The sequence below is a fragment of the Mandrillus leucophaeus genome, unplaced genomic scaffold, assembly GCF_000951045.1.
Source record: "Mandrillus leucophaeus isolate KB7577 unplaced genomic scaffold, Mleu.le_1.0 Scaffold408, whole genome shotgun sequence".
Lineage (NCBI taxonomy): Eukaryota > Metazoa > Chordata > Mammalia > Primates > Cercopithecidae > Mandrillus > Mandrillus leucophaeus.
In genome coordinates, this window is record NW_012104343.1 from 153,023 (window position 1) to 179,068 (window position 26,046).

Consider the following 26,046-nt stretch of genomic DNA (forward strand, 5'->3'; position numbering starts at 1 on the left):
TGGCATTCAAGAATGCGGAGGTAGATGAAAGTTCTGAGACACAATTTCAAAGTGAATGAAGCTAAAAAAAATGCATAGAGGTCCCCTTCATGCTCTGTTCCCTGGTCCCACACATGCTTATGCATACATAGTGTGACACTCCACCAGGTCTGGCAAGAACCAAACTAGAGAGCTAAGAGTTGAATAGTTTTAAAGTTCACACAAGGCTGCAAATCATTCGGTATTTCATCAGCTGGAGTAGTGAGTCTTCACTGACCACTAAGACATTTAGCAGAAACCTTGTAAGAACCATGCCTTAATAGTGGGGTAAACCACCCTTAGTGTAAAAGTTAATCTAAATCTGCTTTAAAATCAATTCTCAAATAACTGAAGTAATAATAAATTACTAAACTGCCTACCGGAACAAAACCCAATAGTCATGAAAAGAAGACATATAACATGCACAAAAAATTCAGATACTAAACAATGTAACATTCACAATGTTCAGCAGGCAATCAATAACTATTTGACATGCCAAGAAGCAAGATGATGTGACTTACACAACAGTAGATCCCAACCCCCAGGCCGCAGATTAGTACCAGTCCATGGCCTATTAGGAACCGGGCTGCAAAGCAGGTGAGCGGTAGGCGAGCAAGCATCACTGCCTAAGCTCCGCCTCCTGTCAGATACGTGGCAGCAATGGATTCTCATAGAAGCGTGAACCCTACTGCAAACTGCACATGTGAGGGATTTAGGTTGTGTGCTCCTTGTGAGAATCTAACTAATGCCTGATGATCTGAGGTAGAAGAGTTTCACCCTGAAACCAAGTCCCCCACACCCCATCCATGGAAAAACTGTCTTCCAGGAAACTGATCCCTGGTGCCAAAAAGGTTGGGGACTGCTGCTATACAAAGCTCCAAGAAATTAAATAAACCACACACAGGATAAACACAAAGAAACCCATACATAGATATACCAAATAGCTGAAAATCAGTGATTAAAAGAAAAATCTTAGAAGCAGCCACAGAAAACAAGTAAATTACACATAAGAACAAAGATAAGAATTTCCCCAGACTGGCCAGGTGCGGTGGCTCATGCCTGTAATCCCAGTACTTTGGGAGGCTGAGGCAGGCAGATCACGAGGTCAAGAGATGGAGACCATCCTGGCAAACATGGTGAAACCCCATCTCTACTAAAAATACAAAAATTAGCTGGGCAAGGTGGTGCACACCTGTAGTCCCAGCTACTTAGGAGGCTGAGGCAGAAGAATCGCTTGAACCCGGGAGGAGAAGGCTGCAGTAAGCTGAGATCGCACCACGGCACTCCAGCTTGGCAAGGAGCAAGACTCTGTCTCAAAAAAAAAAAAAAAAAGAATTTCCCCAGATTTGGCAGAAACAACACATGCCAGAGAACAAGTGAATGAGGTCTTTAAAACTGGTAAAGGAAACTGTCAACTTAGAATTCTATAGGTTGGGGAAAAAACTTTCAAAACTCAATGTGAAATAAAGACATTTTCAGAAAAACAACAGATAATCACTATAAAAACTAGTAGAGCTGGGAGGACCACTTGAGCCCAGCAGTTCGAGACGAGCCTAGGCAACATAGTAAGACCCCATCTACAAAAAATAGAAAAGTTATCCAGGTATGGTGTCACCTGACTGTAGTCTCATCTACTCAGGAGGCTGCGGCAGAAGAATCAATTGAGACCAGGAGGTGGAGGCTGCAGTGAGCTGTGATTGTGCCACTGTACTCCAGCCTGGGTGACAGAACAAGACCCTCTCTCTAAGAAAAGAAAGGAAAAAGAAAAAAAAAAACAAGAAAGTTTTTAAAGCAGAACAATAAAAATAAAAATGATGTAGGTATATAAAAAATACTTTTCATGTCATAATATCTTTAAAATATAGCTGATCATTTAAAACAAAAATAATAAAAATGTATTGTGCTTATAACATATGTAGAAGAACTGGCATGAGAAAGAACAGGAGGGGGAAATGTAAGTATATTTTTTAAAGATCCTTACATTATATGTGAGGCAGTACAGTATCATTTGAAGGCAGGTTGTGGTAAGTTAAATGATATATACTGTAAACCCTTGAATAATAAAATAACTACAAAATAATAAAGTGATATAACTAAATTGTAAAGATAAAAATAAACCCTAAAGTAAACTGAATAAATATAAAAAGAAGCAGAGCCCGGGCGCGGTGGCTCAAGCCTGTAATCCCAGCACTTTGGGAGGCCGAGACGGGCGGATCACGAGGTTAGGAGATCGAGACCATCCTGGCTAACACGGTGAAACCCCGTCTCCACTAAAAATACAAGAAAATTAGCCGGGCGAGGTGGTGGGCGCCTGTAGTCCCAGGTACTCGGGAGGCTGAGGCAGGAGAATGGCGTGAACCCGGGGGGGCGGAGCTTGCAGTGAGCCGAGATCGCGCCACTGCACTCCAGCCTGGGGCACAGAGCAAGACTCCGTCTCAAAAAAAATAAATAAATAAATAAATAAAAAGAAGCAGAAAAGAGGAAGGAAAAAAAAAACAAATGCAGCAAATACCAAATAAATAGCAAGATGGTTGACTTAAATCCAACCATATCAATAAATTACATTAAGTGTAAACAATTTAAAATTTCAATTACAAGGCAGAGATTGTCAAATTGGATAAAAAAGCAAGACCTAACTATATGCTGCTTACAAAAACCCACTTTAAAAGTATAAAAACACAGGTGAAAGAATGTGAAAATATACCAAGTTGGAGTGGCTATATTAATAACAGAATAAGCTTGAAGACAAAGAGGTCATTTTGTAATGACAAAGTTGTCAATTCACCAAAAAGACATAACAATACTAAATATGTACACACCCAATAAGAGAACTTCAAAATAAATGCAGCAGAAAGTGGCAGAACGGACAGAAGAAATAGACAAATTCATAATTATAGTTGGAGACTTTACGAGTTCTCACTTAGTAACACAGAGCAAGCAGGAAGAAAATCAGTAAGGACAGAGACTTCAACAGCACTACCAAACAACCTGAACTAAAACAGTCACTCTACAAATGACAAATTGTTTTCATGTAGACATGTAACATTCACTAAAATGAACTACATGCTTGGCTATGAAACAAGTCTCGAAATATTTATAACTACTGAAATAATACAAACTATTTTCTTTGACTACAATAAAATTAAACTAGAAATCAATAATAGATTAAAATACATAGAAAAACTGCAAATATATGGAAATTAATCAACACTTTTTTTTTTTGAGACGGAGTCTTGCTCTGTTGCCCAGGCCGGAGTGCAGTGGCACAACCTCGGCTCACTACAACCTCCGCCTCCTGGGTTCACGCCATTCTCCTGCCTCAGCCTCCCAAGTAGCTGGGACTATAGGTGCTCACCACTACGCCCGGCTAATTTTTTGTATTCTTTAGTACAGATGGGGTTTCACTGTGTTAGCCAGGATAGTCTCGATCTCCTGACCTTGTGATCCACCTGCCTCGGCCTCCCAAAGTGCTGGGATTACAGGTGTGAGCCACCACGCCTGGCCAATCAACACTTTTAAATAATCCAAGGGCTAAAAAAGAAATCACAAAGAAATTTTAAAAATATTTTGAAGTGAATGAAAATGAAAATTTGTGAGTCGTAACTAAAGCAGTACTTACAAAGAAATCTATAGTTGTAAATGTTTATATTAGGGGGTTTAAAAGTCTGAAATAATGGTCTAAGCTTCCACCTTAGGAAGTTAGAAAAAGAGAAAATTAAAATAAGTAGACAGAAGAGGAGGAATCAATGAAAAAGTTTAATGTAATTTGAATTTAATGTAATTTAATACTTTATTTAATAGAGAAATGAAAAAGAGGAAAAAAAATCCAATGAAGTAAAAAAAAAGTTTTGAAAAGATCAATGAAATCAGCAAAACTTTAGCTGCATTCATCAAGAAAATTGTAGCAAGGTGTAGTGGCTCATGCTTGTAATCCCAACACTCTGGGAGGCTAAAGCAGGAGGATCACTTGAGCCCAGGAGTTCAGGACCAGCCTAAGCAACATAAGGAGACCCTGTTTCTACAAAAAAAGAAAAATAAAATTTGCAGGGCACGGTGGTGTGTGCTATGGTCCCAGCTACTTGGGAGGCTGAGGTGGAAGTATTGCTTAAGCCTGGGAGGTCAAGGCTGCAGTGAGCCATGATTGTGCCACTCCCCTCTGGCCTGGGTGACAAAGAGTGGGATCCTGTTTCAAAAATAAAAATAAAAAAAGAAAATAAAAATTTTAAAAGACACAAATGACCAACAACAGAAATTCCGCAGATTCTAATCTTAAAGCTTCTACATGAATAGCATATATCATCAAACATTTAAGGAAAAAAATCATACCAAGTCCACACAAACTCTCCCAGAAAACAGAAGAGGAGAGGATACTTTCCATTTCATGTTATAGAGTCAGTATTACCTTGACATCAACACCAAATAACGCCATGGCAATAAAACTGCAAACCAATGTTCCTCGTTAATATGTAAAAATCCTTAAGATATTAGAACATCACATCCAACCCCATAACCAAATGGGGTTCACTTCAGGAATGCAATGTTAATTCAACATTTAAAAATGAATCCATGTAATTCACATTAACTGAATAAAGAAAAAAAGCAAGATAATCTCAGTAGAAGCAGAGAAAAAAATTGACAAAATTCAATACCAATTCATAATCAAAACCCTCAGGAAACTAAGAACAGAAAGGAACTTCCTCAACCTGATAAACAGCATCTTTGAATATTTACAGCTAATATTATATTTAAAGATAAATACTGACCACTTTTCTCCCTAAGTTTCAGAACAAGGTAGGTATACTCACTTTTACCACTTCTATTCAACATTCCAATAGAGGTCCTAGCCAAGGCAATAAAGCAAGAAAATGAAATAAAAGGCATTCAGACTGTGAAGAAAGAAAACAATTTATTCCCAAATGACACAACTGCATACACAGAACATCAGAAGGAATGAATCTACAAAAAAGCTACCAGAACGAATACATAAGTTTGGCAAGATAGTAGAATACAAGAACAACATATTTGAAAAGATTGTATTTCTAGGCTGGGCATAGTAATTCATGCCTGTAATCCCAGAACTTTGGGAGGCTGAGGTGGAAGGACTGCTTGAGTACAGGAGTTTGAGATCAGCCTGGCAAACATTTCCTAGATCAGCCTGGGAAAAAAACATAATTTTTAAAAACAAAAAGTTTTTAAAAATTAGCCAGGAGCAGTGGCACATGTCTGCAGTCCTAGCTACTCAGTTGGCTGAGGTGGAAGGATCACTTGAGCCTGGGAGGTTGAGGATGCAGTGAGGCGTGATCACACTAATGCACTCCAGCCTGGGTGACAGGGTGAAACCCTGTCTTGAAAAAAAAATTGCATTTCTAGGTATTTCTATTAGAAAATTAAAAAATTAAAAATAATGTTTCAAGGGTATGAAATATCTATGAATAAATTTAACAAGCTATGCAAGATCTATACAATGAAAACAAAAAACTGCTAACAGAAACTGAAGAAAACCTAAATAAATGGAATGATATACTATGATCATGAATTGGAAGATTCAGTATGGTTAATGTGTCAATTATCCTTAATAATCTACAAACTCAACGCAATTCAACCAGAATCCCAGCAGGCTTTCTGTAGAAAGTGACAAATTGATTCTAGAATATTACTGTGAGAAGGGATTCACACGCTTTACTAAATTGTCAAAAGGGTCTATGGCACAAACAAAGTTTTGAAGTCCTATCACTTTCCAAATTGTCAACTTCCATGTGTACTCTTTCCTAAAATTGATTTGCCTGAGACCAAGTCTATGTCCTGAAGATTTTCCTTAACTGCTTCTTTCTTCACAATTTTTTCCCACTTGACTAAAACAAAGTATTTCTCAGCCATCCCAGTGTTACCGTAGGCCATTTTCCTAGGTGTAAAAAATTTTGTGGGAGGAGGGGGATGCAACTTGTAGATTTAATTCTAAGAGAAAGCCACTTAAGAGTAAAGCACAAGGAAGTTTGATAAGAAATACTGAAGGAGGCTATACCTTGCTTCTTTCAGGACAGATGTTAATAACAACAAGAACACACGCTATCTATCACAGAATTACAATTAAGAAGATAGTTGTCACAGAGATATAAGAACACATTTCAATTGATAAAATCCAAGGTTTTGTTGAAGTAAAGCACTATCACAATATACAACAATTTAGAAATTAGATATTGTGCAACTATTTAAACTCTTAACAAAAACTCCAGATGTGATCAACTTAAAAAATGTGCAAAAGGAGCACACATTATTCAAAATTATTTGATACAAGACCACTGATCTCAGGTAGTTTGTATCCCGTTTTCTCTATCAACAAAATTTTACTTACGTAAGTATAACCCACTTTCTTCTATTAAAGATTTGAACTGTCTATAAATGGAAACGGAGACTCACTTTCCCTTTCTAATTTAATGCTGCATTTTTGTAAGCAGCTAGAAAATGTAGCTACTGTCATTATGAAAACATTTACTGGCTATGCCAAGTTGTTCTCTAGGAACATCTGCTGTTGATTTTGATGGGAAGGTGAAAGGATACAAAATTCTATTTAAAACCATACATATCCATTCCTCTAAGGCTGCCTGATAAGCTACATATTAAATGCCCTGCACCTTGTTATACACTGAGAATACAGAGGTTCTGCTTTTTAGGGACTCCATCCAATAGCAGACTCAGTCCTGCAAAGAGTTACAGCAAATAACCTGTGGTAAGAATGTACATGCTATGGAAATATTAAGATGGGCTCAAAACTATAAAGTATTTTTCAGGTAAGAAAAGGCAGAAGAAGTATTCCGGAAGGGATTATAATACCATGTGCCAAGAGTCGTAAGGGAGGAAGACTATGGTGTGGTCTGAAAACTACAGAGTTCCATATGAAAACAAAGCGTATTTTCAGAATTGATATTCAATTTTGAGGTGCTATCCGTCATCCAGAGTCAACACTGGTGTACATACGGCAGAGAATAGGCATGGAAATTCATTTGGTGGTTTAATATTTACTGAGCATCCACTATGTATCTGATACCATATGAGAAACTGGGAAGGAAGTAAATGAAAAGCTATGAAACATCTTATATCAAAGGGGAAGACAGACAAAACCACCACAGCATTAGCCTACAGGTGATAAAATGCTACAGAATATACATGCACAGTGTTATAGGAACAAAAAGAAGAGGAATAGAATGTTTCCCAAAAACAGTCATGCTAGAGGAGTAAACTGGATAGAGAATAGGAGAACTGTAGGAGTAAAATCACAAAGTGAAAACCAAGTTCAGTTAAAAGCTGAAGAAAAAGGAGAAAGTATGGCAAAGGAGACTAAAAAGCCAGATCACCAAGGACACTGAGTAGTAAGAAATCAAGCTATGGAAGCCACAGAAGGGTTTCAGGCATGAGTAAGATGATCAATCACTCTATCAAGCAGAGTGGAAGATATACTAAAAGTGGAGGCTGAGAATACGGCAAGACTGAAGAGAACTTCAATATGCAATTCAGGGATATTTATAATTCAGAATATATACAAAGCAAGAAAATAAAGGAAACATGGACAAGGAAGATAGAGAAGAGATGGTGGGTAAAGGAGGTATTTCAAAGGTGCTAGTTATACAGATTTTGTATTTACATGTTCAACTACATTATATACTTTTATGCGTTATATTTCACATTTTAAACAAATTTTTAAAAGGAGAAAGGTTGCTGAATTACAAAAATAGCAGTGAGAAAGGAGAAGAAAGGAAAAATTAAGAAACAATTTAAAACCAAGAGAAGAAAAGGACAAAACTAAGAAGTCTACCCCACCTCCAATTTCAGAGTCTTGCTGGAAGGTAAAGCCATTTACCAAGACAGGACATATAGAAGCCAGTTGTTTTATGAGGGAAGAACTCAACTTTGGACATGTAGAATTTGAGTGCCTGAATGACACTCAGATGGAGGTATCTAGTAGGTTTTTAGACATGCAGTCCAAAAACTTAGAAAAAACCGTCCAGACTGACCGTAAAAATTGGTGCACCATGAGTCAGTATGGTAGACTATGGCCTTGAAAAATATCACCCAAGGAGACCCAAGAAGAATACCATGAAAATTACAGAAGGTCGAGGACTGAGTAATCTCCAAGGAGCCTGTAAAATAAGACCTGAACTTAAATTTGAGATTTTGAATTATTAGCATAGCCATCTGACATGTAAGAAACATGGAGTCCAAATATCTTTTCTTAAAATTACAGCTTTTCATTTTTCCTTTGATTAATGAAGAAAAAAGCCTATATTTTCCAATGACAAAATTATAAATGATGGAAATTCTTATTCATGTAAGGCATTTCTCATTGCATACCATTTATTATAATTCACTAGAAATTCAATCATCTTCCCTTCCTAAATCTCAGCCAAAATAGGATTTGGGGTAGCTTCAGTATGATTCCAAGATTGTATCTCTCTACCATCTAGCTCAGCCATCACCTGGCTTTCAGTAAACCAGAATGTGAATCTGTTGTAATACTAGATTTCGCGTGCACCTGGCAGAAAGTCGGATGAGTGTTACAGCATTTGACAGCAGGTGGCTGAAAGGAACTGGCAATTCTTTCAGTCCTGCCTGCTCATGAATTCTAGATACAGCAAGAAATACAACAGGTAAAATTATATTTATGCTTAAGAAAGACTTCCTGAATTTTCAAATAACATGAATACATACAGTCCTATACTTCCCCAGGAATATATTTTTAATTTTGTCCCCAGCTTCCCAAGCTTACAATCCCGAGAATAAAATATTAAAAAGCAGAATGAGCTTCCATTTTTGTTGAAGTCACTGCAATGCAAATAAAAAGCTTATTGTAATTACATCTGGCAATGAAGTTACATTTAATAACTTTCAGTCTCATGGCACCTAGCAGAGACTAGACTTTCAAAAAGCACAAAATAATAGACACTGACTACAAAGAACAGCAATATAAAACAAAGAAACTCAAAATAGTTTGCTTTATCCCTTAAAGGGGCACAAAGGTCTGAGATTTGTATGTAAATGCCTGAAAATAAGAGAATACCATTTATATAATCATTTATAGTTATTCAATGAATTTTTGTAATTCTAAATAAAAATTACATTCAGAAGACATGAAATACGGTTAAATGCTTCACAAAATCTGGGGGAAAAAATGTGTGCTTATACTCCCATATGCAGTACTTACCTGCTTGTATTTAAAGAAAGATGATCTTAAGATACATTCTCTTTTTTTTTTAGCTGCTCTGAAAGGAGCAGGGCTAACCTTAAGGCCAGAGTTGGCCTTAAGATGTATTCTTGAAATATACGTTTCTGTTTGTGGGAGCACTCAGAGATTACTAGAAGTTTTTAAAAAGAAAGTTTTCAAAAAATGGATAATGCTCTTCTTCGTTCTACACAGAAATCATGTTTAATCTTATTCAGAACAAAGATTAAACCAGCTGAGTACAATCATTCTCTTTACAATTATAAAAAGTATCTAATTATCAGACACAGTTGAGCCAGAACAGATTACAGAAGACAAGCCTGATTTTAAAAATGAACATTAAAAACTGAAGAGACTCAGCAATGTACAGCCAAGTTAGTACACGAATTATTAGGTACCTACTAGGTGAAAAGCACTATGCTTTTCATCATGGGTGAAAGCAGTGGGAGAAACAAGAAGTAAAACATTCAGTTTCCGTCATTGGTCACAAATTTTAAGACCACTGTACAATAAGATTTAAAAAGCAACATGAGGCCAAGTACAATGGCTCACGCCTGTAATCCTAGCACTTTGGGAGGCCAAGGCAGGAGGATCACTTGAGCTCAGGAGTTTGAGACCAGCCTGGGCAACATAGTGAAACCCTGTCTCTATGTAAATTAAAAAAAAAAAAATACAAAAAAAAAAAGCAACATGAAATTTTAGGCAACATATGCTTAAATATCAAATTAGTAATTTAAACAATAAATAAGATCTGAGGAAAAATTACGTCCAAGTTTTTTGAAGCTATTTCCAGTCCATGTAATTAGTGAACTATAGTTTTTACAACAAGAAGTTAATCAGATTCTTGAAATTATTGTAATTTTTTTAAAGCAGTAGCAGAGGGATGACAGTTTATCTCTATGCAGGCCTTCCAGCTAGAGAAGAGGGAAAAGGAATAACTGGGTAGGAAATTAGACTAAATGATTATTTCCTTAAAGTCTACAGTTCTTCCTTAATTTAAGAAAGCATAAAATCTCGGCCAGGCACGGTGGCTCACGCCTGTAATCCCAGCACTTTGGGAGGCCAAGGCGGGTGGATCACGAGGTCAGGAGATCAAGACCATCCTGGCTAACACAGTGAAACTCAGTCTCTACTAAAAATACAAAAAAATTAGCCGGGCATGGTGGCGGGCACCTGTAGCCCCAGCTACTCGGAAGGCTGAGGCAGGAGAATGCCGTGAACCCAGGAGGCAGAGGTTGCAGTGAGCCGAGATCATGCCACTGCACTCCAGCCTGGGCGACAGAGTGAGACTCTGTCTCAAAAAAAAAAAAAAAAAAGTATAAAATCTCAAATACAGTGTATGCAAATAAACTCATAGAACACAAGTACTGTCTAAGATAGTGGTTTTCAAATTCTGATGAACATCTAAATAACCTGGATAACTTCTTAAACCATATAGATGCCTATGTAGTATCTCAAACCTTTGGAATCGGAACCTATAAAGATGAAGTGTATCTGTATCCTGAGAAAGCTCCCCAAGTGATTCTGATGAACAGCAAAGTTAAGTTAAATGGTTAAGTACACACTCTTCAGTGGTAAGGAAATCTGAGTTCAAATGCCAATTCTAATATTTACTAGAGCTATGACTAACTAACTACCCACCCTAACACTATTTCTAATCTATAAAAAGGGGAAAAGCTAGCTATACCTCAAGTGATTGTTATAAGGATTAACGGTGATGATGAGGTAAATGTTAAGTACAATTACTGGCACATTCAGTAAGCATAAAATGAATTCATTTAACAAATATTCAGCACTTACACATCAGGAGATGAGGAAGGTCTAATTAATTTATTAAGTATTAATAAACATGGCAACTCTTCAATGGTGTGGTAAGAACATATAATCAGGAGAATCTATTCTAATCAGGAAAGTCTTCCCTGAAGTGAGCTGAATGATGAATAGGCATAATTGGCTAAAAAAAGAAAGGAAGGGCATTTCCAAGCAGAGGAAGTAGCATAACCAAAGCCACATACTTGAAGCAGGAGAACAGAAAAGACAGAGTGACTAGGGGAGAAAGGGAATGTCAGAAAGCACAGAGGAGATGAGATTGGAAAGGGGACCGACTATGCAGGGCTTGTAAGGCATGTTAATGTGTTCGATTTACTTAAAAATAGTGAGAAGCCACTGAAAGATTTTAAACACAAAGACAATGTTATTAGGTCTACATTTTGAAAAAGTCACTAAGTCTGATGTGGAAAACTACAGGAGACCACAGTAGATGCAAGCAGACCATAATCAGGAGGCTACGGAAGTGGTCAAGATAAGAGATGGCAGTGGCTTGGAACAGGAGGACTACTGTTACAGACGAAGAGTAGACAAGAGTCAAGAGATATTCAAGAGGCAAAATCAACAGGACTTCATGAGAGACTGAGTATGAGGCATGAGAGAGGAACTGTCAAACTTCAACTTCTATAGAAAAGAATGGATAGTGATGCTACCCACGGAGTTAAACACAGTAAGAGGAGCTATTTTTCTTCTTGGGGTGAGGGAAGGGAGGTATATCATGAATTTCAAACATGTGAGTATGAGTAGTTATTCCCAGTAACAGGGTTGATCTGTACAGGAAGTATTCCAGAGTACAGAAGTACAATGTGCCTGTATATATTTTATTGGGTATTTATGAATCTTAGAGACCAAATAGGTTTCTGCATGTGAGTAATGTAAACCTAAAAAGAATGAAGGCCCTCACCTTCCATTAGGTTCCCTTCCTTTACACAATCCCCCAAAAGCATTCTTTAAGATTACAGTTTAATGTTGCCTCAAGAAGTAATTTATATACTCAGCTGATTTCATTTTTAAATATTTTAAAAATATTTGTGCTAAAGAATAAGACAGCAAACCAAACAACAACAACAAACCTGCAAAGTCCAAAAGGAATCTTCAAGCATCTGACTTTCAAGCCATCACCAGAACATGACGGGGTTTTACAGTGACAGGCTGATTTGGAGCACTTTTGCTAAACTATTTATTTTTCAGAACGGAGACATGCTACTTAGAAAACTCACTCATAGAATCCAATGTTTTTAAAAAGTGTCATCACAAGTAATTCCTGAGTTTGACGTACTAAAAAACAGTTGACACCTTCCAATGAAGTCACTACAGGCATATAGCGCTTTTAAGCGGCTTGTCTGGAGCCTCCTCGAGTGCTTTAGAGGGTGAATTTGATAATATGGTCTCCTTAATTACGGATCACAGGTATGTGCTCAGTCAGAGTCCAAGAAGTTTTTGCAAGCTTTATCGGTCTAAACCTTCCTCCATTCGTTCTCTTCCGCTTAGAAAAACAAGACTGCAGGAGTCACCGGTGGGGTTTTTGTCTTAACAAAACACCTGCCCCACCCACCTCACACACAATAACCTTCCATTCCAGAACTAAAGCTACTGTCAGAGAAGGACTGCGGGCGGCAGGGCCCCGGCTGGTGACCCAAGCTACCGGATTCCAGATCTCAGAACTGAGGGGAGCTCTCTCACTCGGTCCTAGAGTAGTGTCCAATGTCCCCGAAAGGTACCACGTTCTCCACCACCGAAACCCGAGCTCCCCAGCCGGCATGGGGGGCTCTCCCTCCGGCAGCTGACTCCGATCCCCGGTCTCCCGTCGCCTCAAGGCCTCTTCTGAGGACTCGGCCCTCTCGGATCAGCTCCCCGGAGCTCGCTGCTCGCCCAGCCCTGCTATGAGCGGGCGCCGACCGCCGATCGCCCGGCCGGCCGCCGGCAGGCCCGTCACCAGGCAACATTCACCAGCCCAGGCGGCCCTGGGAGGCCTACCCCGGGCGCGAGTCCTCCATTCCCTCCTCGCCGGCCCCGGGAGCCCAGGCGAGAGCGCGGCCGGTGAGGGAGGTTGCTCGGTGCCGGCGGCCGGTCACTTACCTCTTCCTTCTCCTTCCAGGAGGGGCGGTGCTGGGGCTCTTTCCCCCCGCCCCCCTAACAAACGCCGCCTGGCTTTTCCTGCTTTGCCTTGGTGCCTGGCCGCTGACTCCGGCTTTACTCCATATCCTCCGCCGCCCCCGCGGTCGCAAACGTCGGAGCTGGAGGAGGGAAGGGGGTGAGGAGGGGAGGGACTGGGGACGAAGAGTAAGGGAGGGGGAAAAAGACTGAAAGACCTGCTGGCCGGGGGCATGACGTCACTTCCTGCTGGTTCGGAAGAGGCGGGGCCAGGACTTCTCTCCGCCCCCTGGTGTCAGTTGGGGGCGGGGCTATGGTGCCGGAGGAGGAGCCAGCACGCGAGCTTATGGCGGTTCTTTTGACTCCGCGGTTCCGTAGACTTGGCAGTCAGAACGAGCTTCCGGGCCCAGGGCTGAACGGGCCAAGTTCCATGAACCGTAAAGGTGGCTTCTGCCGGAAAAGGAGGACATGCAGCCCTGTATATCCTAGCCAAAGTTGTAGTGAAGGTGGAGTGGGGAGCTGAGGGGAGCGGACGGCTGGGACTCTGCTCCTCATCGGTCCAGGGCCCCGCCCATTTCCTAGCCCGCCCCCTTCGTGGTCTCCCAGGCACTGGACTGGGGGACCCAGGACTGAGGCTTTTTAGGGGTTACTCTGGTGAAGTGCCCTTGGAGCATGCAGGAAAGCATTTTTTCCCAAACTTTAATGTACATACGAATCCCTAGGATCTTGTGAAAATGCAGATTCTGATTGAGGAGTAGGGTCTGATAATCTGCGTTTCTAATACATGTCCAGATGGCACCAATGCTGCTGGTCCCTAGGCTACACTTAGAGCAACAAGAGGTTAAAGTACTAGAGGGCAAGTTCCTTGAGCTAGAGGAGTGATTTCTTTAATCTAACCTACTTGTTTAATGAAGGTTAGAGAGGTAGATTGTCCATGGAAAACAGCTAGGCTCCACCGCTCTGTCTTCCGCCAACCCCTTCGAGTACCCTCCTGCCCTACTCCGCCCATCACTTTCTGGCTTCCCCTCCTCAGTCTCCGCTCTGCCCACAATGTCTGGGGATAAGATTTCTGGAGTGATTAGACGGGTGACTTCTGTTACAGAAGGAATTTGAGGGTGATGGATTTTTATTTGTCATTTTATCGTAAACATACCTGTAGTTGGGCATACCTTTTGCGGTTATACGTAGTCGGAGAAGAGAGCTTAAATTCCTGGATTCTACCCACTTGCCCCTGCAAATCTAGAAAAACATTCTAGGTGTTCTAAGTTATTCCCTTATCATTCTTTAAATGTTTTAATTAAAATTTTACTGGGGTGGGGAAGAATGAAGAATGACTACGAACTATAGGTTTCTTTGTGGAATGATGCAATGGTCTGAAATTATACAATAGTGATGGCTGTACAACTTCGTGAATGTACTAGAAAACACTGAATTGTACACTTTAAAAGGGTGAATTTTATGGCATGTGAACTATATCTCAGTAGTTTTTACTGTCTCCAGTTAATTAAAAAATGAATTTATATGTGCCCATTATAACAAGTCAGAAACATAGAATAAAAAATGATGTTAACTTGACTGGGCTCAAATGAAAAACATATATTAAAAAATGAACATCCTCTTTCATCAGCCACCATTACAATCCTTCTTCCCCAAGGTTACTCGTTTGAAGTTTATTCTTCCAGTTCTTTCTATTTATTTACATACATTTTTATGTAGGTTGGGAATTCATTTTTACCTAAGTAGGATAATAATATACAAGTTGTCCTGCTCAGCTCATTTTAAAAAAATTTTTGTTTTGGGTTTTTATTTTTCCCTTTTTAATGAGATCCTTGCACACTATAAACATAGCTCTACTTCATTCTTTCTAATGGCTGGCTACTATTCTATAGTAAAGGTATATCATAATTTAACTGTTTTTTTTCAGGTAATAGACTGTTGGTTTTTCTTTTTTTCCATTGCCCAGACTGAAGTGCAATGATGTGATCTCGGCTCACTGCAACCTCCACCTCCCGGGTTCAAGCAATTCTCCTGCCTCAGCTTCCCAAGTAGCTGGGATTACAGGTGCACGACACCATGCCCAGCTAAATTTTTTTGTGTTATATTTTTAGTAGAGATAGGATTTCACCATGATGGCCAGCGTGGTCTTGAACTCCTGACCTCCACCTGTCTCAGCCTCCCAAAGTGCTGGAATTACAGGCGTGAGCCACCGAGCCTGGCCAACTGTTTTTGTTTCTAATTGAGACAAAGTCTCACTCTGTTGCCCAGACTGGAGTGCAGTGTGGAGGTCACAGCTCACTGCAGCCTTGACCTCCCAGGCTCAAGTGATCCTCCCACCTCAGCCTCCTGAGCAGCTGGAACTATAGGAGCATGCCACCATGCCCCACTAATTTTTTGTATTTTTTATAGCGTCTCCCTGTGTTGCCCAAGCTGGTCTTGAAATCCTGAGCTCATGCGATCCTTCTGCTTTAGCCTCCCAAAGTGTTGGGATTACAGGCATGAGCCACCACTGAACCTGGCCAGTAATGGACATTTTTATTGTTTTTAGGTTTTCATTATTTCTCAGCAATTTTTTTTTTCTTTTTGCCCAGAGAAGTGGGATTTCTTTTATTTGGAGAGTAAGTTCAGCATGTGATAAGGACTGTTTTTTTTTCATTGCCCAATATGTTCATGTAAGATAAGGCACATCTTTATCTAAACCCCTTAATTGGGAGCAACAGTGGAAGCACTTTCTAGAGCCTGGTATCTCTGCAATGTTTGGTAGTTTCATTTCATAATTTACATAATTCGGTTATATTCAAGTATTCGACTCAAGTGGGTATGTGACCCTCTGTTTCGTTTTTCAGCAAACTTTTTTTTTTTTTTTGGAGACAGAGTCTTGCTGTGTCACCAAGGCTGGAGTGCAGTGGCGCAATTTCAGCTCACCGCAACCTCCACCTCCTGGGTTCAAGAGATTCTCCTGCCTCAGCCTCCCGAGTAAGTGGGATTACAGGCGCACGCCACCACACTCAGCTAATTTTTGTATTTTTAGGAGAGGCGGAGTCTCACCATGTTGGCCAGGCTGGTCTCGAACTCCTGACCCCAGGTGATCTGCCTGCCTTGGCCGCCCAAAGTGCTGGGATTACAGGTATGAGCCACTGTGCCTGGCCTCAGCAAACTTTTTAAACAGCTGCTTTAAACAATTTAAAAAAATTGATTATTTAGTTCCTTGCCTTGATCTCCCTAATGAAGAGCTTACCATTGTTCAAAAGGGCAAAAAGAAAAGGCAAAGAGTTTGGTGAAGCCACAACTCTGTAATAATCAATACTCGAATGTATTTGCATTACTTTTAAATGTGCCCTAAAATAACATTCTTGAAGATTAAGTATAGCTAGTAGTTAACCATGTAATAAGGATATATAAATTCAGGTAATAATATATTTCACATCAGTAAAGCAAGTTCCTAGGTTTGCTCTGTTTTTATTGGCAAACCCACATGGTGCAACTGAGTAAATATACTATAGTTTATGTAAGATGTGAAATGACACATAAGAAGGATGTTAGCAGCAGATATGCCTTCAACAGGCATAAGGTTGTCAAAACTGAAAAGTTTGCATATTTTTGTATAATCTAGATTTGTTAGAAATGTATATTTAATTTTTTTCAGGACGCTCTGGTCCTTTTCAAGCTACTCAGCTATGGGATGGTATTATTCACTCTCTTCAGGCCCAAGTGAAAATAAAAAGAAGGAGGCATCGTTTACGAACATACGAAGACTGTTTTACTGGTTCTGATGCTGTCAATGTGGTCTTAAGTCGTCGTATGCAAAATACATGCCTAAGTAGCAATGACATCTCTCGTCTTAAAGGAGTTCGTCTTTGCCAAGTTCTAACGAATCACAAAGTATTTGAACCAGTAGGAATGAAGAAGCTTTTCAAAAAAGAAAAGGAATTGGAATTTGAAGATTCCAACAAGTCTCTACACGTTTCTAGGCAATAAATCATCTTACAATTGTTGCAAAAGACAAAAGGATGCTGAGAATGAGTTCAATGATGAAATAAAACCAAAAGAAACCTTGAAGTTAGTGTTACCTAAGATACTGTAATATATTTTATTTAGACCCTAGAAGAACTATCTTTATTGCGCTAAACTCGAATGTGTACTTTTTTTCAGAAGCCAGTTAAAAAAAAATCCATGTAAAAATTAATACACTTATGCATCTCCTCTAAAACTGGAATGATGCAATAGACTAGAATTAGATAATAGTGATGACTGCACAACTTTGTGAATGTACTAGAAAACATTGAGTTATACACTTTAAAAGGGTGACTTTTGGCCAGGCAGGGTGGCCCACGCTGAGGCGAGATGGACAGGAGTTCGAAACCAGCCTGGCCAATTTTTGCATTTTTAGTAGAAAATTTCTACTAAAAATTTTACTAAAAATGCAAAGTAGAAAATTTCTACTAAAAATGCAAAAATTAGCGGGGTGTGGTGGCAGGTGCCTGTAATGCTAGCTATTCAAGTGGCTGAGTGAGGCACAAGAATCTCTTGAGCTGGGGAGGTGGAGGTTGCAGTTAGCCAAGATTGTGCCACTATACTCCAGCCAGGGCAACACAGTGAGAATCTGTCTCAAAAAAAAAGTGAATTGTATGGGATGTGAATTATATCTCGGTAGTTTTTACTGTTCCCAATATAGCAGCATCTGTGGCTGTGAACAAAAATATATGTTATTCCTTTTCCTTTACAACATTTTGTTTTCCTTAGAGCAAATACATTTTTGTTTTCTGTTTTGCTTAGTTGTTGAAGACATTATCACATACATTTTTCAGAATTTATACCAGGAAAAACTATGTCTTCTAAGGAATGGATATGCTTTCTAATTTTGAAAAATGACTTAGCCAATGTATTAAAAGCCAAGGTTGTCTGGAAACTCAGATCAAAAACTTTCTCTTCCATCATAACAACTATGTTAACCTTAGAATTAGCATATATGCTTTTCTTCTTGATTTAGAATTCTAATTTGTCCTCTTTTGGTGATAGTCTATTAAATTAATTATTTGCATATTTTATTATAAGCTGCCTGAAATCCTTTTTGGAAATAGAGAATGTATGAATAAATTTTAATACATTAATTTAAATGTATATTTGAAATTTTGGTTCTGTGTATAATGAAAAGAGCCACATATTATTTTTTAACAGACCAGAATATGAAATGATTTCAAATCCTCTAGCACAAGAGATTGGTGAGGAAAGAATTGAGGAACTTATTCATACAATAAATGGGAATCCAGCTTTATGTCCAAATATCACAGTTCAGAAACCTTTTCTCCGGCTTTCAAAAGGAGGTAATTTGTTTTCATTATTGTTTTCAGAACTTGGTAAGGAAGAACTAACTTCTTTTTAACAGGTTCTTATGAGCAGTTTCAAGGTCACAGCAAAATAGAGCAGAAAGTACAGTTCCCACATACCCCTTGCTTCCACTCACACACAACCTTCCCATTATCAACATCCTGCACCGAAGTGGTGCTTTTGTTATAATCAATGAATCTACATTGATACATCATTATCACCCAAAGCCCATAGTTTACATTAAGGCTCAGTCTTGGTATTGTACATTCTATGGGTTTGTATAAATTTTTGATGACATATATTTGTCATTATAGTATCATACAGAATAGTTTCACTGCCCTAAAAATTCTCTGTGCTTCATCTACTCATTCCTCTCTTCTCTCTAACCTTAGGCAATCGCTAATACTTTTACTGTTTCCAAGAACTGACGTTTTAAATGTGATTTAAGTAGTGTGTTAGTGTGTTGACTCCCTCCTCTTCCCTGTAGGAGTTTTCTTCTACAGAGCAATTACATCAGGTAAGACAGGTGAGGCAGTATACATCCAGTAACACTTAATTCATTTTTTACAATGACCATGACCAGATTAACTGGAGGTGCTATAGTTTGTACTACGAGAGAAAACATACGGACTCACTACAGTCCTTAGTATTTGTACTGCAAGACCATCTTCTTATGAGTGTATCCTTTGTCCATTGTATAAACTCCTCCCAAACATCTTCCTACTCTTTCCCTTTCTCACAACAAACTAGCTAGACTACCTATTGCACCACTCCCCTTTACTATGTACTTCATCTACTAGTGTTTCTGTCCTTAAAATGCCACTAATGGCAGAAAAAAGAGCACCGTAGCCAGGGCAGTTAGGAGAGATATATACAAAATTCATTAATGGCCCTTTACTCCATTTGGTCAAACCATGACCAGAAGCAAGACTAGTCATGACTTGCACGCTGGAGGAGTATGATTTATCAACAATAGTTAACATTGGCATGATAAAGGAAATACAGGGTGCCCAAAGAAAGGGTGTGGAATTGAGAAGAGGAACTAAAAGATAACTCTCTTTTTTTTTTTTTTTTTTTTTGAGACGGAGTCTCGCTCAACATTGCCCAGGCTGGAGTGCAGTGGTGTGATCTTGGCTCACTCCAACCTCCAAGTGATTCTCCTGCCTCAACCTCCAGAGTAGCTGGGACTACAGGTGCCCACCACCACACCCGGCTAATTTTTGTATTTTTAGTAGACACAGGGTTTCACCATGTTGGCCAGGCTGGTCTCGAACTCCTGACCTCAAGTGATCCACCTGCCTCAGCCTCCCAAAGTGCTGGTATTACAGGCGTGAGCCACCTCGGCTGGCCATTGAGACACAGTTTCACTCTTTCACCCAGGCAGTAATTTGTATATATTTTTCTCTCTTATTGTTCATATTTTGGGGATTTTTTTGTTTTACCTACTAGGAAGTATCTTCAAATGTATCCTCCAGTTTTCTTACTGATACCTAAAAGCACTTTTCATTTTTTTCTTCTTTTTTTACTTTTTCCTAAAAGCACTTTTAACTTCTCAGAATTTCCTTTCTTGTGGCATCCTGTTTTTGTTTGATGGTTGCTTGTTTTGTTTACCTTTATATCCCTGGCACTTAGAACAGGAGTTTGAGACTGCAGTGAGCTATGATCATATTATGGCACTCCAGCCTGGATGACAGAGCAAGACCCTATCTATCTATCTATCTATCTATCTATCTATCTATCTATCTATATACATTTTAGAATTTCACATGAAATCTCCCATTTTTATACATTAATTTTCTTCAAAGTACTTTATAACCAAGCAAATCGTGGCTGTGGGCCAAATTTAGTCCACAGGCCACTGGCTTGGGAGCTCTGCAGGAAACTTACTATAATTGCTTTTGTAATTTTGTTAGATTAAAGGAAAACCAGGCTGGTCCAAGTGCAATGGTATTTACAACTAATTGATTACAACCAGTTACAGATTTCTTTGTTCCTTCTCCACTTCCACTGCTTCACTTGACTAGCCTTAAAAAATAAAAAATAGGTCGGGCACAGTGGCTCACGCCTGTAATCTCAGCACTTTGGGAGGCCAAAGCAGGCAGATCACCTGAGGTCGGGAGTTCAAGACCAGCCTGACCAACATGGAGGAACCCTGTCTTTACTAAAAACATAAAATTAGCCATGCGTGGTGACGCATGCCTGTAATCCCAGCTCCTCAGTAGGCTGAGGCAGGAGAAATCACCTGAACCCAGGAGGCGGAGGCTGTGGTGTGCCATTGCACTCCAGCCTGAGCAATAAGAGCAAAACTCCATCTCAAAAATAAATAAATAAAAACAGGCCGGGTGCGGTGGCTCACACCTGTAATCCCAGTGCTTTGGGAGGCCAAGGCAGGTGGATCACTTGAGGTCAGAAGTTTGAGACCAGCCTGGCCAGCATGGTGAAACCCCATCTCTACTAAAAATACAAAAATTAGTCTGGCGTGGTGGTGCACACCTGTAGTCCCAGATACTCTGGAGGCTGAGGCAGGAGAATCGCTTCGGCAGGGGAGGTAGAGGTTGCAGTGAGCCGAGACTGCACCACTGCATTCCAACCTGGGCAGAGTGACACTCTGTCTCAAAAAATAAGTAAATAAATAAAAATAAAATAAAAATAAAGGAAAAACAAAGTATTAATTATGATGATGGTTAGGGTGATGAAAAACTTAACAGGAACTTAACAGGAATGACTGGAAATCCAAGATAAAGTTGGCCTAATACTGTATTTTAGTTTAAAAGCAACGAACTACAATTATCTGTGTTACTATAAATAGAAAGATAAATAGTAATCTTATATTCTTTCAGATGTATAATATAAGTTATAAGCATGACTAGTAGTTTTTTATATTTGGAATGTGTCTTTATGATCAGCATAACAAAAAATTAATATGGCTCATAACTGATGTTTAAGATCAATCTTGAAAAATTGTAATACAACAAGTGTAAATTATCTAATCATTAAATTAACCCATTATATTACTACTGAACTAGTTTTGCTTTTGTATTATTTAGAAATAGAATTATTTTATAATATTGGTTAAATGTGTATGTTTTATTTGCCAATCTTGATCATTGCATTACTTTCCTTTTCAAGTTATACAAGATGTTTGGAAAGAACAAACATTATTATGTCTTCTTTGATCGATTCACCTTCCATTCTTGGACAATATTTTGGAGCCTCCAGTTAAAACACAAAATCTTCTATTAAACAAAGAGGAAAATCTTGTTACCGCTAATACTTGCCTAGACAGAGAACTTATTCCAAGTTTATGTCTACTGAATAAGTGACCGTTGTTATTGTCAAATAATTTATAAACAGTTTTTTTCACATATTTGCCCTTGCTATTTTAAAATGTGAGAAAATATTCATGTTATAAGCTGATACCATCTCTCTTTTATAAATTATCATTATGAATCCCCATTTGATCTAACAAAGCCATCGGTCATGACCTACAAGATCACTGGAAATCAGAGTGGTTTGGTTCATATGAATTCATTTATATGTCAGTCGTCTTCTCCCTGCACCATCCAAAATTCTGTCATTTCCATTTTATTATCCTAAATAATATAGCCATCCCAGTTTCTACCAGCTTATTTATCCCTGCCCTAGAAGAATCCATAGTCTAGAAGGGGAGACATACATGAGAGAAAAAATTATAATCTGATGAGATAAGCCCTATCATAACATCAGCCTAATTTGTAGATAAGAGATTAAGGGAACCCTGAATGAGCCTCCTTTCCCGTTTACTCCCAACTCCAAGCTATTTCTCACTTCTGAATAAAGCAGCTGATGGAAACTATAGGCATTAGACCTTGAGTAGTATTGGGATTCCAGCAGGGAGAACTGATATAGTGCTTCCTCCTATGTGAGCCAAACAAGAAAAGAAGATTAGACACCAAAGCTGAGGACCAGAAAACGTCGTATCTTGTGAAGAGATTAGTGATCAGAGACCTCTGGACCCTCTTAGTCAACTGTGGTCCTGTTTGTACATGGCAGATTTCTCTTATTCGCAATAGGCCAAGAAAGACCCAAACAAAGGGCTGAGTCTTCCTGCCCTTGAGTCAGGGGTAGTACAGGGACACCAGAAAAGAAACAGGATTTCTGCAGGTGCCTCTGCAGGGAACCCACAGGAGCCAGTCTGCCTTAAAAAGCTTCCAGGCAGAAGGGGCAGGTTATCTGTAAGAGAAAAGCAATCAAACTTTCATTAGTCTTTTCATCTGCAATGCTAGGATCTAGAAGACAATCACACATATTAGGCAAGATGTGCTATTCATCTGTCAGGAGAAAAAAAAGAGAAAGAAGGAAAGAAGGGCCAAAGGGCCTGTAATCCCAGCAACTTGGGAGACTAAGGTGAGAAGATTGCTTGAGGCCAGGAATTCAAGGAAGACAACATAGCGAGACCCTGTCTCTCTAAAAAAAAAAAATTTTAATTAGCTAGGCATGACAGCACATGTCTGTAGTCTCAGCTGCCCAAGAAGCTGAGGTGAAAGGATCACATGAGCCCAGGAGTTGGAAGTTAGAGCGAGCTATGACTATGTCACTGCGCTCTAGCTGGGTGACATAGCGAGACCCTGTGTCATATTTTAAAAAGAAGAAAGAGAGGGAAGGAGGGAGGGAGAAAGAAAGGAACAAAAGGAGAGAGGGAGGGAGGGAGGAAGGAAAGAAAGATATTTGAGGATTGTAAAGAATTCAGACCAGGCACAGTTGCCCACACCTATAATCTCAGCACTTTGGAAGCCCAAGGCAGATGGATCACTTGAGTCCAGAAGTTTGAGACCAGCCTGAGCAACCACAGCAAAACCCCATCTCTATAAAAAATACAAAAATTAGTCGGGCATGATGGTGCACGCCTATAGTCCCAGGTACTCTGGAGGCTGAAGTGAGACGATTGCTTGAGCCCAGGAGGTAGAGGTTGCAGTGAGCCGAGATCATGCCACTGTACTCCAGCCTTGGCAACAGAGTAAGACCCTGCACCAAAAAAAAAAAAAAAAAAAAAAAAAAAAAAAAAAAAAGGGACATACCCTTAAGGGAAATTACAATAAATACTAACCTATCTTGGCAAAACCTGGGGATTGGGAGGGCAGCAGATATGGAAAAGGGAGAAATAAAGGCCTTCTAAAGGAGTCACTGGAGGGTAGGGGTGACAGGACCCTAAATTTCTTATCTTACTGTGGAAACAACGTATGGTGGGGTAAACAGTACATCTAGGTTAGGGAAATATTTGGTATCTTATTTTCAAATAATAATAGAACCATATGCATCTCATCGGAGCAGGAAAAGGGAGGGTAACTACTAACAAAATTAGAAATAAATAATAAAGCGTTCATTAAAAATTATTTTAACTTCTTGAAAATAAAGGTCCGTAAAGGTGTGGTGGTATTCAGTAAGGAATACAGCCATTCCCTCTCATACAGTCCTTCACTCATCCAGTGAAATGTATTGAAATGCTTCTCCCAAAAAATAATTTCTTCTTTAGATTTATCTAGCTTTAATAAGCTAGCTTTTATCATGTTTTATCAAATAGTGCTTTAGTTAAATGGAAATGTTAACCGTTGCTTTATTTTGGTTTGCATTTTCCCTCTAGGATCAATAACTAGCTTAATGCAGCAATTGAATGCTTGGAGTATTTCCCTGACCAGTTAGTAGTTATAATTAGCAGTTACTGCAAAACGGAAATGAAGAGACAAGATTGAACAGTCAGAAGATACTCTTTGATGTCATAGCAAAATACTATGCTCAAGAGAGAGATTGCCTATTAACTGATGAGTATTTTGATATTCATTCAGGAATTATTGAACTTTTAGGTAAGACAGGATGTTTATACTTTAATTTTTAGTGTAATAAAATACTTTAAAATATACAAGTTGAAATAGAAAATTGTGTATACTCTATGAGTATTACATTTTAATATTTTTCTTCTATGATGTCAAGGTACTTCAGGAAGTCTTGTTTTACTTCACTACTATTGCCTACCTTGTAAATTCTATTATCAAATGTAACTAATATAGTATAGTGCATAAATCTAAGGAATACATCACAGAGCATCGCAGGGACATTCTAAGAAACATGATATAGCCGGGCGCGGTGACTCACACCTGTAATCCCAGCATTTTGGGAGGCCGACGCAGGGTGAGTCACCTGAGGTCAGGAGTTCGAGATCAGCCTGGCCAACATGGTGAAACCCCGTCTCTACTAAAAATACCCAAAATTAGCCAGGTGTAGTGGCGGGCGCCTGTAGTCGCAGCTACTCTAGAGGCTGAGGCAGGAGAATGGCATGAACCTGGGAGGCAGAGCTTGTAGTGAGCCGAGATCGTGCCACTGCACTCCAGCCTGGGTGACAGAGCGAGACTCCGTCTCAAAAAAAAAAAAAGAAAGAAAAAAGCATATGATATAGTATAAGGATTTAAGAACTGAGGTACCTAGAAATACTAACTTCTGAGTTATTAATTTGATAAACTTTCAGCAAAATAAAAAGTGAATGACATGTCATTTTTTAGCTATGTAAGTGGCCATATAATTTCATGTTAAAAACAAAATAATGTTCAACAATGCTGGATATAGCTACATCGCATATTACATAGAATTATATAGATAATTTCCTGTGTTTGAAATATTCCATAATAAAAAGTTTTAATTGTAGAAAAGAACCTGCAAACCAATACAACATTGTAGCATTTTAATTGACGACTAAATAAATACTTACTATACTCTCTATTTTTCATCCTATGCTTTGTTTTCTTTGTAACCCATATAACAGAAAATGAGAAAAGGGCAGAAGCACTTGAAGCAATACAACTATATCTAAGATTGCTGTTGCCGAACATTAGAGAAGAATTATGACGGCTACTTACTTTTATGGCGTGGCGTCAGAGCCCAATGCCTACAAGTTGCAAAAACAGGTGAAAAATTTTGCAATAAGTTTTACCCTTTTTTTTGCTTTTTTTTCCCTTTAAAAACCATTTATGCTAATGTTAATGTTTCTGTTTGCAGTATGATAATAAAACAGTGGTCCTGAAAACTCTTGCCAAATCAGTTTTGCAGACCAAATCATTATTAAAAGTGTGGGCAGAACAACCGGTCTGGTTTCTACTGGAGTACCACTCTGAGCTCTTCAAGGTATCTCTGGCATTTTGCCTGGGCACTTTTATTACTAAGCTACTTGTGTCAAGCAAAAAAGAAAATCATTCACTTAGTAAATAATTTACTAAGTACCTATAATGAGCAAAGTTTAAAGAAATGCTGACTCCCCACACCCATAAAAGAGAAGGAAGGAGACTTAAAACCATTTTGTTGGCTGGGCACAGTGGCTCATGCTTGTAGTCTCAGCACTTTGGGAGGCCGAGGCAGGTAGATCACTAGAGCCTAGGAGTTCAAGACTAGCCTGGGCAACATAGCAAAACCCCATCTATACAGAAAAATAACAGACCGAGCACAGTGGCTCATGCCTGTAATCCCAGCATTTTGGGAGGCCCAGGTGGGTGGATCACCTGAGGTCAGGAGTTCGAGACCACCCTGGCCAACATGGCAGAACC

General features: G+C 39.2%; 2 protein-coding genes across 3 annotated transcripts in view; one reads left to right on the forward strand and one right to left on the reverse strand.

Annotated features, from left to right (window-relative positions):
* SCYL2 (SCY1-like 2 (S. cerevisiae)) overlaps window positions 1-13,397 on the reverse strand; it is a 69,961-nt gene extending 56,564 nt beyond the window's left edge. For both annotated transcript variants that reach the window (XM_011992217.1, XM_011992216.1), the window contains exon 1: window positions 12,743-13,397. The gene's annotated coding sequence lies outside the window, so the exon portion shown is untranslated. The remainder of the gene's footprint in view (window positions 1-12,742) is intronic.
* A 69-nt stretch (window positions 13,398-13,466) lies between these two features.
* DEPDC4 (DEP domain containing 4) lies at window positions 13,467-25,354 on the forward strand. The gene is given in 9 exon segments (XM_011992248.1): window positions 13,467-13,623; window positions 16,998-17,100; window positions 17,102-17,209; window positions 18,329-18,474; window positions 18,966-19,004; window positions 21,617-21,806; window positions 24,099-24,166; window positions 24,169-24,318; window positions 25,272-25,354. Coding segments are annotated over 9 exon segments (1,044 nt in total).
* Window positions 25,355-26,046: the final 692 nt, after the last annotated feature.